Here is a 15,680-nt window from a genome sequence, read left to right as displayed (position 1 = left end):
CAGGCTCCCACCAAAATTCCTCTCTCCCCGCCATGCCTAGAGCTGACGACATTCATGTTGCCAACTGGGCATTTTGCGTTTCACAAACCTCCCATTCAATCGGCATAACATCAACACCAAAATACTGCGGACAATGCAAATCTGAAATCTTGATCGGAATAACAGGAGTCATCAAGCTCATGGATGACATACTCGTCTTTAGCCACAATGAAGTCAGTCATGAGAGGAATGCTGACATGATGCTCAAGCAGCTGTCTCCTTAAGCATCCCTGCTCGTTACTCTTTGACAATGACGACCACGATTCATCAAAAGTCTCCACACCAATGTCCAATGACTACATACCGCAGGCATCCAGCTCGGCGCTCTTCATCGACTCGTCCACTTCACCTTTGCTCCAGAACATCATCAAAGCACCTTGCTTCAGCTGTTCGAAGTATTGCACTTCATCGATATGCCAACTGTGGAGGAAAGAGGAAAGTAGGGAAAAGAGGAGGCAAAGGTAGAGAAGAGGTATTTCAGCAGTCAGCAGGCTTCGTTTCCATTACTCACAAATTATGCTTCAGGGATGGACGACAAGATCGCGACAATCATTTCCTTGCAGAAATTTCTACTATAACTTGAGAACTTTTCCTGACAGGGGGTTTCCTTTCAAGCAGTTTCGCGGCAGCATTGCTGTCAGCCACTCCTTGAGCAAAATATTTAAAAAGCGGCCTGATAAAACTTCCTGGAACTTAGAAGCAGTAGCAGCTCTTTGCAGTGGTCAGTGTCGGTAATTCCACAGCTCATCACTGGTAGGCTCATGGGCTCTTGCACAATCAACTGTGCGTAAAGTTCAAGGGCTTTGCGACGGGCCTCCAATGAGGAAGCACACATTCTACGAATCTCCGAAAACCTATGAGCAGATTCAGCAGTTCCTGAGATCGATAAAACAGGCCACCACAGTCTCGATGAGCAATGGGCCCGTGCTTAGGAGTGCTGCTTTTTGCTCGCCGTAGGAACGCTATGCGGCCTGCACAGGGAATGTGCTCACTCGCCGCACGCACGATGTATCTGCCAATCATGGCCACGCTGGCGATCTGAGGGGTGGAGACAAATGGTCGAGCTGAAAGGCAGTTTTTTAACCCCTGCGCTGCCATGTTTAGGACCTCATCAAAGGTGCTTGTCGCACCATGCAATTCCTGTTGAATAAGAGTAAGATGCTGTGATGAGAATGTGGTCAAGCTCTTCACATTGCTTTCACTGGAAGCTGACACGATTCTGGTCTTCAGCATTTTTTCCAGGACACATGCTGCGCTCTTTACGTCCAGCATGTCATTGTACCCGGCAATGCGGCGCAGAAAGCCAAACATTGGCTCGATCGGGTCGCTGGACATTTTCCAAGTCGGGATGAACTGGAAACTTTTTTCGCCGTAAGTAGATGATGGATGCAGGCAACCTTTGATTTTGTTGGAAAAATCAGTGAAATAAATGTTCTTGCTTCAAGGGCCCCTCACCAGGTCTGGCCATTTTGAGCCGACATGCGCAGAGCATAAAGCACGTGACAACAATCGTGTCTGCAAAGTATTTCATTGCCATGTGCCGCGGAAAGATCTGAAATCTCAAACGGAATGCTGTTCTTCCTTCTCCGCTTCGTCTGCTTGTTCCCACGGTCGTGCGGTCACGTGCGCAGGTACCGAAACTGTGCCATGTTCTACTGTGTTCTAGCGCGTGATCATTCTCTGCGATCCGCTTGTTCTGCCTCAGTATTAGCTTAGCACTGAATTATGCCACTAGTACAGTTTCCCTGCACACAGCGCAGAAAATTCGTCCGCTTCACGAACGAGAGAACAGCTCGCGCCCGATGTTGTCACGGAAGTGCATAACAGTGAAAAGAAAAGTGAGAAAAACGTATGCGTCACGCGATCCTCGAGGTCTGGTAGGAGAGAATGCAGGGAAGGAATTTTGCTTGTGGAGGCTAGACACGGCGAGTAGAGAGAGTGTCTTGCTTGGCAGTAAAGCCTGCCTGCAGAAATCATGGGTTTGTGGCACTGAAATATTTCTATCTCTGCTATTAATGAGCCAATTTTAAAATTTTTTGCGGCAGAATGCTCCCTAGAGGACACATAACTACTTCCAGCCTATAACAAAAATTTGCTATGAGGCCTGGTGAGGGTACCTTTAAGGTGCCAACTGTAAGATGCAGGGCAAGCTGGGCTTGGAGAACAATTGCGCCCCCGACAACCTATTCCAGCAGCGCATCAGACATTGCAGTTACAGCAGCATCATCTTGCACTGTTCTCCATGAATAAAGAGTGCTAAGGAGACGCTAAAGGGTTGGAGAAACTGCGAGCTAAAAAGGACGGACATGCGAGAGCAGACATCTCAACACCAGCTGCCCTTTTCACTAGTTGGCACTGGTCTGCGTTCTTGAACCGAAGCCATGCTCCATTTTATTGTGTCCGCAACTGAATATTGCCGACAAAAAAAAAAGCAAACGAAAAAAAATAACATCGGGTTCTGGTTCCTTCACACTGCGGTGCTTTGATGACTTGCAGCCATCCACTACTGCCCAACAGTGCAAAGTGCTGAACTACTCGCGAATCTACTGGCATTCTACTCCTGGCGAAACTACTGGCATTACTGCGTCCCTTCGTCCCGACCGTCAGTAGCTGAAAGGCCGAATGCCGCACTTACAATTTATTAAGCATGACAAACACCAGCATGAAAACAAGGATGCGGAGACGAAGTTTGACGTCACTCTGGGTACGCTCATCGTGAGCGCGCCACAGCAGCGCGATGGTGCAGCCCTGCAGCTGCTCCGGCCGCCTAAGCCGTGGTCCATTTCAATCTGTTGATGACTGTACATGCTGCTCTTCACTTTGATGCCAAGTTGAGTCACTGTCCATGTGCCAGTGTTGAACAAAACTCTTTGACACCACTACCAACAACACCCCTACCACTACCGTAACCAACAATAGTGCGCCAATCATGATTGCTAATGACATTAAAGTTACCAATCATCTCAAAAGAATGGATGCACCGTAAATTTGCTTCTTCTTAACCTTATTAGGGCCTACTTTGTTTTCTCCGAGTGCGACCCCTCCGGGTTAAGTTTTGATTTATTGCAGGTTTAACATCTTCAGACTGACCTATATTGCAAAAAAGTTAACACATTTTTTTCAGAGGGACTATAAATTGGCAATATTTTCTGTAGGTAAACATGCATTGTTTATTCATCAGTACACATACAGATGGGTTTGCATAAATACTTATAAGAATAAAATAGTAGATACACCGACATAGATATGTTCGAATTCGGCACTCACCTAGGCCTTGTTCAGGTGCTTTGCAGCCGCACTCGGTACGTGCTGCTCTTTATTGAACCACATTGACGCCAAATTGGGTCACAGGTGTGAGCACTTTTCATATTACTACTTAACATACAATCAACAATCGTGCACCAATCATCGGACTGCTATTGACATTAAAGTTGCCAATCATCTTAAAAGAATCGATGCACCACTAATTATCTTCCTCTTAAACCATCGAGAGTATTTTACCCCCAAATGTGAACCCTCAGTGTTAAATATTTTTACTGTAGATTTAATATCTTCAGACTAACAAATTTTTCAGAAAAGTTATCTCAACTTTTTCAGTGACAATAAAGTGACCAAACATATTTTCTGCAGGTAAACATGCACTGTTTATTCATGAAACAGATGGGCTTACATTACCACTTATCGGATTTTTTTTTTTTTATAGAGGGCATAGAAAGCAACATAGAGGCTAGAAACAGTGACGTGCTCCTAGGGCTCGGTTATGTTAGCAGCATCAACCATGATGCTATCACAACCATGGGGGTTTTGCTCTAGTGCATAAAGCCCGCCTTTTTGAAACAGTAGTTGATGCTGAAAAAGGGGTCCCTAACACTTTTTCCATTGATAGGCATGCCCACTGGATACAGCCTTCACGATCACAGAACTCACAGTTTTCAGAACCATCAATATTGTTACGGACCAATAGTTACGATAAAAAAGAGGCCAGCACTGTGAAAACGATGACAATAACTAGAGACTACTAGTATGGGCTGTTGTCTTTTGGCAAAGTGCAGCGTATTCATTTTGTAAATAAACTTGTATGTAGCTTCTTGTCTGTGACTTCCCCTGTAACATATTTGGTGGAGGTAGACATGCCCTGTCCTCGCCACGGGGCTCGCAGTGAATGGTACATTGAGCCATCCGTCATGGCTCCCGGAAATGACAGCTCGACTCAACCGGCTCTGACACCTGCTGCTACTCCAACGAGCCACATCGTACTCTCCATTCCACGTGATCCTGGCATATTCTTGGAGAAAGATGGGGAAGACGTCGATGACTGGATCATCCTGTACCAACGCGTCAGCACCAATAACCAGTGCGACTCAACTGTCATGCTTGCCAACATAGTATTTTACCTCGGTGGATTGCACAGCTCAAGTATGGCTTAGGACACATGCAGATGAGCTGACCAGTTGAGATACACTTAAACAAAAGTTGCAGAACTTGTTTGGCAACCCTTACGGTCACCAACTTGCTGCTGTTGTGCCTGACGATCGGTCAGAACAAAGGATGATTCCCCTGCAGACATCCGGCAATCACAGGTGCTGATCCCAACTCATTGTTCACTCAAGGAAGCTCAATCAGCATCACATGAGTCTTACGGACAGGTAGTCATGTTCCAGATCTTTGGCTTTCGAGCACCCAGAAATGACAGCTCGCTTCAAGATAACAATGTCACCCTCTCCTGACCATCACGCAGAGGTCACTGATTGATGACAGGGTCATTGTCTAGAACTACCGGGAAAGGCATCAATGGGCGCTTCAATTTGCCATGTGGAAGCCGCCGCGTATTGTGCAACGTTGGGAGAAGGAGGTGGTGAATGGTAATGTGTTTGTGATTGTCCTGTGAAATCCCTTGACGAGGGAAAGAGGGAAATAAACGGCATAAAAGGTGGACTAGGACGGATGCGAGAAGGAAGAAGCTCGGAAATACACACTCTAGCATGTAGTGTGCTCTGAAAGTTAAGAGCCCTGTGTCTAAAACTCAAGCATGTACTTCTGAATATAAAACCTTTTCTTGTTCCCGTAATTGTCGCTCGGAACCCTTCTTTCTCTCGGCACCTGGCACGGCACCATAATGGAACCGATCTTACAATACATGCAGGCAGCTTACGAGATCGATTGGCACTGATTACATTGGTGTGGTGAGTGCTACATGTTTGCTTCTCTTTTCACCAGACTCATACCGCAGGCAATCCATAATAGTGTTTGGTGTTGTTAGTTATTTTATTACATACACAGAGAATATATTGTCTCGTGGGCTGATTGCTAGTGGGGAAGAAACACAGGGTGCTTTGTGAGCATGGAGAAGTTGCAAATCCAAGAACTCCTTGAAAGTCATGAGCAGATGAGCATTTCGGTTGGCCCTGCGAAAGGCAAACGGTAGAAATTAGAGCTTTTGCAGAATGAGGAGAGGAGTTGGGAGGGGGCTGGTGAGGCAAGGAAAATTATTTTGTAAAAAAGAGAGCACGAAGAACAAGAAATTATGCAGTCTCCTAATGGTGATAAGGATGGGCTAGCTATGGCCTGATGTTTGCTCTTCATGTCACCAAAGCTCTCACTAGTACAAGTAAGCAGATGCTACGAGAGTATGTTTGTGTTTTCTGGTAGGCACTGTTTTGGGAATTCACCTTCCTTAAATAGCAAATTTTAGTTTCATGGAAGGGTGCATCTTGAAGGCCAACAAATTCGCCATGGAGAAATTCATAGCACAGGACCTCCTTCTAACTTGCGCAGAGTTGGGCATTTTTGTCAGCTACGCAACAACACAAGAAGCAGTTCTGGACGTCACGAACGCAGAAGATGTGACAGTCCAGCAAGCGGAAGAGGCTTGGGAAACCATTGTTGAAAGAAAGCAAATGGCAGAGGAGTGCAAGAGGTGCAAATGTGAAGAAGAGGCATGTGAGGCATCAGCATGAAGAGGCAGAAAGACGCAAGCGTGAAGCAGAGAGGCGCAAGCATGAAGAGGCAAAAAGAAGCAAACATGAAGCAGAAACACACCAGAGGTGTGTGCAGGAGGCAGCACAATGGCATGTTCTTGGAATGGAAGAGCTTAAGCAGAAAAGTCAGATACTTAGATGGCAAATAGCGTGATTTCAGCTCCACACTTTTATGGTAGAGGAAGATATAGTTAATTTCCTGGCCGTTTTTGAAAGAGTGTCGTATAATCCTGTTGTGGTCCGTCTTAGGTGTTTGCGCTGTAAGTTTAAGTTCAGAATTATGCACCAACTAGGCCCAAATGAAGTTTTACTGAGAAAGAGGGTGTCAGCAGGGACTTGTGGACCAAGAGATTACCAGCACTAATCCTGTTCAGTATTGCTGTTTCATGAAGTGCTTGTCTGAGGACAAAGTGCGAGACAACGATAGGGCTAAGAAGGATTTCTTTAGACCCTTCTGTCTAGCATTTCAAACCGAATTCGAAGGGCAAAAAGAGAGCAGCAGAACTCGCCAGGCATTAGCGCACACTCCGAAGTTTCCAGAGTAAGCCGTGACAATCAGAAACAAGTGACAAAGCAGGATATGGTTCCCAGAAGCCAAAGGGTAACAAGTATTTCTGTAGGCATTTTAAACCGGAGACTTCAAATTCCCCCAGCACACATCAAGAGAAAGAGGGTGACACACCTAAAGTAGCAGAAGAAACGAAGATGCCCCCGCTGATGGTGTATACACGGAGGCACGGAAGATCGTTGTGTATTACAAGTGCGGAGGAAAAGACCACATAGTCAGGAGCTGTGAGACATAGGTGGTATTTGTCATAGCTCAGGACTCCGACAAGAACCTGCAGCCATATATGGGACAGCTTTCACTGAACAGCCAGGTGTGTGGGGACGCGGCAAAATTGGCCAGCCTGCCAGAGCAAGTAACCTATGGATAATCAAATAGGTCGGAGCGAACGCTGACGGAACAAGGAGAACCCTTCTCCAATATGGGATCTTTCAGGGCAAAAACATGGAACGAAACTCAGAGACTGATAGACGTATTCCCTATTGCGCAACAGTCAGAGGACCGTGGAATGATTCCTGAGATAGTTGAGCGCAGTGATGAGTCAAACTTGCTGGTAGCCGGAAGCGAGGGGAAAACAGTACACAGCGGAAGTTTTTCCGCACAAGAAACGGAGGGCCCATTAGGCCAAGTGTGTACGGAGGCAGCAAGTTCGGCCAGCCTGCCAGGAAAAGTTGCCTATGGCTGTTTGCGTACGTCAGAGCAGATGGTGAAGCAAAGGGATAGGCCAAAGATGATAAAGGCAGACGAAGTAAGGAGTATGGAACCAAACATGTGAAGCAACAGACACAAGGCAACAGACACAAATGCACGACGGTCAGGATCCAGCCGGAGACTGTGAAAAAGACGAAGGATGATAAATCCTAAGCTTAGGCATTTGCGGAGATCGGCATGATGCGCATGGCAAGAAGAATCAGAAGCAGAATCAAAAAAATCAAAAATTTATTATTAGAAGCCAGGAGAGCTTCATGAAGATTCAGGTGTAGTAATCGTCACCTAACTGCACTGCAGATGTCTTGTTGTGGGCAGAGAAGCAAAGCGAAGCATCCTGTAGGCTGCTACTAGAGCCGGTCACTCAAGGGGACAAAGAAAGGCAGCTGCCTAGCACCTAAGGGAACACTGCATGTGTGGGTCCGTAAATGTAATCATACTTGGTTTCCATACTTGGAGGCTGCTATCCTGAAGTTCTAGCTACGAGGTGCGCCAGGCAAATTAGAGACTTTTGCCTTCTTTCAAGACAGCGCTTTGCAAAAGCCGCAAAATGCACGACCTTCTCGAGCTCGTCTGAAATATGAAATCAGACAGACAGGTTGCAAACTGTTTTGTTCTTTTGATTCATGCAGTATTTAGCATGGTTGTACGATCAATGCTTAAGATGCGTAAGGAATAACACAAAATATTATTAGGTTGTTAGCATTTGCGGCTCACGTTAGATCCTGAATCACAAACAGAAAGTTATGTCACAACACATGTAGAATAGTAAAGCAAACTGGGTTAGTGTTGCATAAAGTTTGGAACATCCGCCGACTAAGCTTGAGAGTGGTGACGGTGGCTAACACTCCCAAGGTTAGTTCACGTAATAACACATAAATACGCAAGAATGTGGATGGAGAAAGCATGCCGCAGTAGCTCAAATGGTTAGAGAATCGCACGCATAAAGCAAAGACGTGGGATCATTCCGCACCTGTGGCAAGTTGTTTTTTCATCCACTTTCATTGCCATTAATTTATAATTTCTTTATTTCAATTAATAGGTACAAGTAATTTACCCTATGTTTTCCTTGCTGTCTGTTTGTTGGCTTCTCATCATATGATTACTAAGAACCAGGCCCCTCAGTTAACCCCCTTTCTTCTGATTCATACAGTCTGGAAGGTCACATGCAAGCTGCGCAAGTGGATCAGTTATGGTTTTACTGGAGTTCATAACGAGTCATAACATGCAGGAGTGTATTTTGGAGGCACATTTTCCAGATTGCATTCATGAACTTTCATTTCTTCGATGATATTTAATTATGAACATTTTAGGAGTTTTTGTCAAAAAGAGGACATTGTTTGTTTGTGCTCATGGCATCATCATTAGCCTGGTTCCGCCCACTGCAGGGCAAAGGCCTTTCCCATACTCCTCCAGCAACCCCGGTCATGTACTAATTGTGGCCATGTCGTCCCTGCAACCTTCTTAATCTCATCCGCCCACCTAACTTTCTCTCGCCCCCTGCTACGCTTCCCTTCCCTTGGAATTCAGTCCGTAACCCTTAATGAGCATTGGTTATCTTCCCTCCTCACTACATGTCCTGCCCATGCCCATTTCTTTATCTTGATTTCAACTAACATGTCATTAACTCGCGTTTGTTCCCTCACCCAATCTGCTTTTTTCTTATACCTTAACGTTACACCCATCATTCTTCTTTCCATAGCTCGTTGCGTCGCCCTCAATTTGAGTAGAACCCTTTTCGTAAGCCTCCAGGTTTCTGCCCCGTAGGTGAGTACTGGTAAGACACAGCTATTATATACTTTTCTATTGAGGAATAATGGTAACCTGCTGTTCATGATCTGAGAATGCCTGCCAAACGCACCCCAGCCCATTCTTATTCTTCTGATTATTTCCGTCTCATGATCCGGATCCGCCGTCACTACCTGCCCCAAGTTGGTGTATTCCGTTACCACATCCCGTGCTTCGCTACCTATTGTAAACTGCTGTTCTTTTCCGAGACTGTTAAACATTACTTTAGTTTTCTGCAGATTAATTTTTAGACGAACTCTTCTGCTTCGCCTCTCCAGGTCAGTGAGCATGCATTGCAATTGGTCCCCTGAGTTACTAAGCAAGGCGATATCATCTGCGAATCACAAGTTACTAAGGTATTCTCCATTAACTTTTATCCCCAATTCTTCCCAATCCAGGTCTTTGAACACCTCCCGTAAACAACTGTGAATAGCATTGGAGAGATCATATCTCCCTGCCTGACGCCTTTCTTTATGGGGATTTCGTTGCTTTCTTTATGGAGGACTACAGTGGCTGTGGAGCCGCTATAGATATCTTTCAGTATTTTTACATACGGCTCGTCTACACCCCGATTCCGTAATGCCTTCATGACTGCTGAGGTTTCGACAGAATCAAACGCTTTCTCGTAATCAATGAAAGCTATATATAAGGGTTGGTTATATTCCACAAATTTCTCTATCACCTGATTTATAGTGTGAATATGGTCTTTTGTTGAGTAGCCTTTACGGAATCCTGCCTGGCCCTTTGCTTGACAGAGGTCTAAGGTGTTCCTGATTCTATTTGCGATTACCTTAGGAAATAGCTTGTAGGCAACTGACAGTAAGCTGATCGGTCTATAATTTTTCAAGTCTTTGGCGTCCCCTTTATTATGAATTAGGATTATGTTAGCATTCTTCCAAGATTCCGGTATGCTCGAGGTCATGAGGCATTGCATATACAGGTGGCCAGTTTCTCTAGAACAATCTGCCCACCATCCTTCAACAAATCTGCTGTTACCTGATCCTCCCCAGCTGCCTTCTCTCTTTGCATAGCTCCCACAGCTTTCCTTACTTCTGCTTTACTGCTCATGGTATGGTGGAATTTATTTAGTTTGATTACTTCCATGAAAAATCTGACAGTTAAACACTCGAGAAAGGAAAGCATCAGTGAAGATAAAAGGCCACGGTGTAATTTTGGTCGTAACTTGCTTTCCATAGTTTGCATTATCTGTTGGAAGTTTTTTTATCATTGGTCAGAATTGGCGATTTATTCTAATCACGCTGCATTGTAATAGGCAAAGGTATGTCACATGACTACTGACATTAGCATGTTACTACTCACATGCATTTGCTGCAAAATGTTGGAACACATTATCGCACCCCATATGTATTCTCATCTTGAATGTAATAACTTTTTTTACCCGAAACAGCATGGTTTCCGAAAAGGATTTTCTTGCGAAACCCAGCTACTAGAATTCACGTCAGACTTACAGTTTGATATGAAGAGTGATAAACAAATTGACTGCATCTTTTTGGATTTCTCGAAAGCATTCGATCGTGTAGCCCATAGTCGCCTGATATGAAACTCTCAGCAATTAAACTCGACTCACGAACCCTATCATGGATTCGTAATTTTCTTACTAATTGCAAACAGTTCATTGTTGTTGCTAACTTTTCCTCTGGGCTCTCTGACGTCACCTCTGGTGTACCTCAAGGCAGTGTACTTGGGCCTCTTCTCTTTTTAATTTACATTAACGACTTACCTAACAATATATCATCTTCTCTACGGTTATTTGCTGACAACTGCATTGTATACCGTTCGATTACCTGTCCGTCTGACCCCACGGCACTCCAAAATGATCTTGCACATATCAGTGATTGGTGTGCTACGTGGCTCATGTCCCTAAACGTGTCGAAGTGCAAAGTAGTTTCCTTTTCTCGAAAAACTGTTAACTCTCACTTTTCTTATCTGGATTATAACATAGTTGACCACACCACAGAATATAAGTACTTAGGAGTGCTCTTTACACACAATCTTTCATGGACTAAACACATCACCTCCATTTCAGCTAACGCCTCCAGATCATTAGGATTCCTGCGCCGCAACTTAAGAAGTGCGCCTTTACCACTACGAAAACTAGCTTACGTAACTATTGTACGGCCACAAATCGAGTACGCCTCTTGTATATGGTCTCCTCATCAAAATTACCTCATCGAACTCCTGGAGAGCATCCAGAATAGAGCGAGCCGTTTCATTTCTAAAAATTATAGTAACCAGTCAAGTGTAACCTAAATAAAAATCTATCTTTCATTGCAACCACTAACTACTCGCCGTGATATTTCTCTTCTGTTATTATTTCATAGATTTGCTCACACAGTTGGCCTAACCTTATCAAACCTGAAAAAAGCATCCTTGACGTCACGACTGAACAATCAGTTCAGCTACACCCGAATTTATGGCAACACACACGCTTTTAATTTTTCAGCTTTGCCCCGTGCGGTCTGTTTATGGAACGCTTTACCAGATACCATTGCATGCCAATCTAAACACACTGCATTTCGCAATCTGCTAACCGATCAATATGCCGTTTCAACCGTCTAAACACATCATGTCTTTTTTAATTTTCTTGCAATTTTTTTTAGAATGTTAAAGAATTTCAGTGCTCCCAATTTTTTCACAATACTTACTACAATGTTATTATGCTATTATGTTGTTGTTTACCATTTTTTGTTATTGCTCTCCATATTGTATTTGCTAATGTATTGATTTTTCATGTTCTGTGCGTACTCCTTTTATTATGCTGATGTTTATTTCTTTCCCAATTCCATACTAATATGTTACCGTATTTCCCCCCTTACACTATGCCTTCTCGAAGGCCTGTAAGGTACATGCAAATAAATAGATAAATAAATAAATATGGCCTCCTGTTCGGGTAAAGCGTAGCTTTACAGTAGCACAAATTAAAAGTGAACTAGAAGAAAGGCGGAATAAATCAGGCCTTCTGAGCCAATTTAGGAAAATGATAAGGCTTGTAGATGGTTTTCCATTTTGTTTATTTCGCAACTTGGCATTATGTCAGGATCATGTAGCTATCTTGTGCTAAGTGTTACAGATATCAATTATTCAAAGCCAGTTCTCCCTTCGCCTTCCTGATCTGTGGAAGCTCTAATTCATGATTACTTAGCTTCATTACATTAACTCTGTTTGTGTCTATTTGCACGGAGACATTGTTGAAAGAGTCCTGGTGCTTGTCCAGATTAATGTGAACCTTGTGTTTCAGGGTTTCCCTTCAAATAGGGGGTTGTCAGATTATTTCAACTTGTACAGTTTGGTGGTGAGTAGTCTGCATGTGGCGCTTGCGGCATTGTGAAGGGCTGACAAAGGTCGCTCCTTGGAGCTTGTCATTTTGCATCTATACAGTCAAGTCAGAGCTTACCTATTAAGATGCTTTTGGCCAGAAGATCTTCATTCTCGGAACCTGCATCCCAATGGCGTGGAGGAATGCAAGCATCAAGCCAGCCGAGCTGCATTGAGCAACTCAACGTCCTGATGCGCCGTCTGGTGGCAGGGGTGTTGTGCCTGACAATACCTCAGAAAAAAGATGCTTCACCGGCAGACATGTGGCTATCATGGGCGCAGATCACGTCTCATCGTTCACTCAAGGAAGCTCAATCGGCGTCGCCTGAGTCATAGAACAGGCAGTCACGCTCCAGATCTTCAGCATTTCGAGCCCCCAGAAATGACAGCTCATTTCAAGATAACAATGTCACCCTCTCCTGAGCGTCACAAAGAGACCACTGATTGATGACAGGGTCATTGTCGAGAACTCACAGGGAAAGGCGTGATCCTACTGCACCTACCTAAGTCCATACCTATGCCAGCAGCCACAGAATCAGTGCAGTACAGGCACAACGCCAGCACAGCAACGACCATATTACCACTTATGCCAGCAGACACCTCCCAACCTTCAAGCATAACCATTCCATCATTGAGCTCGAGTATCTGGCATTAGTTTGGGCAGTTGCAAAGCTACGCCTATAATTAAATGGCCGACCCTTTTCAGTCATCACACACCAGCACGGACATTGCTGGTTGTGCTCACAGAAAGACCCTACAGGTCGACTTCCTCACTGGGCGTAACGCTGACAAGGATATTCGTATTCTGTCATTTAGAAATCTGGCTGTCTCCACAACAACACTGATTGCCTGTCTCGTGACCCGGTCAATGAGCCTGACAACACTGTCTGTAGCACCGTCAATGGCATTTTCTCTGTGTCTGCCTTCCCTAACAACGCCGATGAGCAGTGCTGAGACCTATCACTTCGAGCACTCGCTGAGCATGTGCACTCTTCACCTAACAATGCCTCTCTTGGCGATATGTCCTCCAGGTTGGCATTCTCCAACGATGGAACTTCACCCATGACGGGTCTGATTATCTTCTTGTCATGCCCAAACTTCTGCAACACACTCTGCTCTTTGAGTTCTATGATGAATCTACTACAGGACACCTTGGGGTATCTCTCAGGTACAACCCCATCCGCCGCCACTTTTATTGGTCCAGTCTCACTCGCTCCATCCGATAACACGTTGCTGCCTGCGATTTCTGCCAGCACCAGAAAGAGCCTCAGGCATTGTGCTACGGTGATCAGCCTACGTGCTGATCACCGTCCCTGCAGAACAATTCTTCCATGTTGGATTAGAGCTCCTAAGCACTTTTACTGCGTCATCCACTAGAAACAAATGGGTAGCCGTTGAAAGTGATTACGCCATCTGCTAAGGGTGGCGCCAATCACATGGGCTCTCCTGACCAGTTGGGCCACTGACGTTGCACTTTTTCTTGCATAACATTATCTTACTCCACGGCGCCTGCAACAGATTTTTACGGATAGTGGTCATAACTTTATGTCGAAAGTTATCACCCACATTGTACGTTCCTGCTCCACACAACACAAGCTGACCACCTCACACCATCCTCAAACCAAGACTGACGGAGTGGTTGAACCGTACCCTCACAGATATGCTGTCCATGTACGTTTTGAAGGCCTGCTATGCCTGGGATGTTGCCCTTTCTTACATTACATTTGCCTATAATTCTTCTCCGCATGACGCTGCCACAATTTCTCTATTTATGTATTGTACGGTCGCAAACCAACCTTGCCCGCGGATACTGCATTTCTTTCTAAACCTCCTCGACAGGCGAGCATGCGCAGTTCCATCGCCTTGGCCAACCAAGCTTGCCAACTTGCCCGTGCTCGACTGACGGCATCGCAAGCCACTCAGCAGCAACTGTACAATGCCTGCCACGTTAACGTACAGTTTTTCCTTGGTGTGCACACGCTCCTGTGGTCACCCTCTCGTCATGCTGGACTTTCAGAGTAGCTCCTTTCCTGATTTAAACAAGGTCCTGCCGCATGCTTCACCAGGTGACACCAGTGATCTACGAAATTGCTCTCGTCAGCTCAATGTCACCCTCTAGTAGGTCATCCAGTGATGTTGTGCATGTCAGTAGGCTCAAGGCCTACTACATTGCTTCTGAGGCAAGCCTTTAGTTGCGCTGAGTTGGCACTTTTACTGATGAGGGTAGTGCTATGGTAGTACTATGATAGTACTGTGGTGGTAGTAGGGTAGCAGTTACGATGCAAAAGAGGCCAGCGGTGTCAAGACGATGATTAAAGGCTAGCTCGGGCTGTTGCCTTTTGGTGAAGTGCAGCGTACTCATTTTGTAAATATACTTGCATATAGCTTCTCGTGTGCATTTTCCCTTGTAACAATATCATTGAATGCGAGCTCATACTTCTTCCAGTCTTCCAAATTTGCAGCTTCGTCTCAAGCAACACAGTGTTGTGCTCGGTCAGCACCATCTTTTACAAACTGGGCTGTCTGCTGCTTTGGGCTGCTTCTACGGCAAATTTTCCACATTGTTTCTGCGCTCACCGAGAGAGAGAGAAATGGCAGAAAGGGGGGTGCCAAGGCACAGCTTCACTTTCACTTTTAGCCCTTTTTCTTTCAATCTCTCGTTCTCTCTCCGGATCCATATGAAGTGCCATTGCAAGTGATGTTGATGCAATGCAGCTGGCGCCTTTTGCGCCAGGCTGCGATGCTCTCTGGCTTTGCGAGATGCACTGCGCGGAAATGGTGGCACATTCGAAGTCTAATAAGGCAACCTTTCCACCCTGTCTTAACACTGTTCGTTTAAAGGGAACTTAGCAATGTCAAGCACAGTCTGAAAACACCATCCAGAAGACATAACTGATGGTTGCGTCTAACGTGCTATGATAATAACATGTCGTTATATATGGATTCTTAAAGCTAAGCTTTCTTTGCATGTTCTTTCAAATTTTTTACTGCTGCGACTGCCTTACAAGCCACTTCGAGCAATGGCTGAAAGTGTGCATGTACATGGCAGGAGTGACGTAGAGAGGAAAGGCGATGCAAGAGGCTTGTTTCAACTTTTACATTGTGCCACATTTGCACAACACCCTCTGGGTTATCACCAGATAAGCCTCCTGACAGCTTTAGTTATCCGTGAGCCGCCCGCCTCCCCCAAATCATTGCAGAAATTGCAGCGGTTTCTACTCTTCTATTAACGCGCTAGGCCCGAGGGTAGATAGACAGAATGCAGA

The 15,680-nt window shown here is 45.1% G+C and overlaps 1 protein-coding gene across 8 annotated transcripts in view; it reads right to left on the bottom strand.

Annotated features, from left to right (window-relative positions):
• LOC135896027 (zinc finger protein 658B-like) overlaps window positions 1-15,680 on the bottom strand; it is a 200,821-nt gene that overhangs the window by 46,214 nt on the left and 138,927 nt on the right. For 2 of the 8 annotated variants that reach the window (XM_065424333.2, XM_070523380.1), the window contains exons 3-4: window positions 5,316-5,444; window positions 344-459 (exon numbers count right to left, since the gene is read on the bottom strand). The exons of 1 other annotated variant lie outside the window; for it this stretch is intronic. In XM_065424333.2, coding sequence (XP_065280405.1) covers window positions 344-459; window positions 5,316-5,419 — 220 coding nt within the window. In that variant the 5' untranslated portion in view covers window positions 5,420-5,444. Of the gene's footprint in view, window positions 1-236; window positions 460-5,315; window positions 5,445-15,680 lie in introns of those variants that run through there. 5 more of the 8 variants (XM_070523381.1, XM_070523383.1, XM_065424334.2 and 2 more) reach the window with 4 other exon arrangements.

The sequence above is a fragment of the Dermacentor albipictus genome, chromosome 8, assembly GCF_038994185.2.
Source record: "Dermacentor albipictus isolate Rhodes 1998 colony chromosome 8, USDA_Dalb.pri_finalv2, whole genome shotgun sequence".
Lineage (NCBI taxonomy): Eukaryota > Metazoa > Arthropoda > Arachnida > Ixodida > Ixodidae > Dermacentor > Dermacentor albipictus.
Note: the sequence above shows the minus strand (reverse complement) of the source record. Positions and strands in the feature narration are given on the sequence as shown.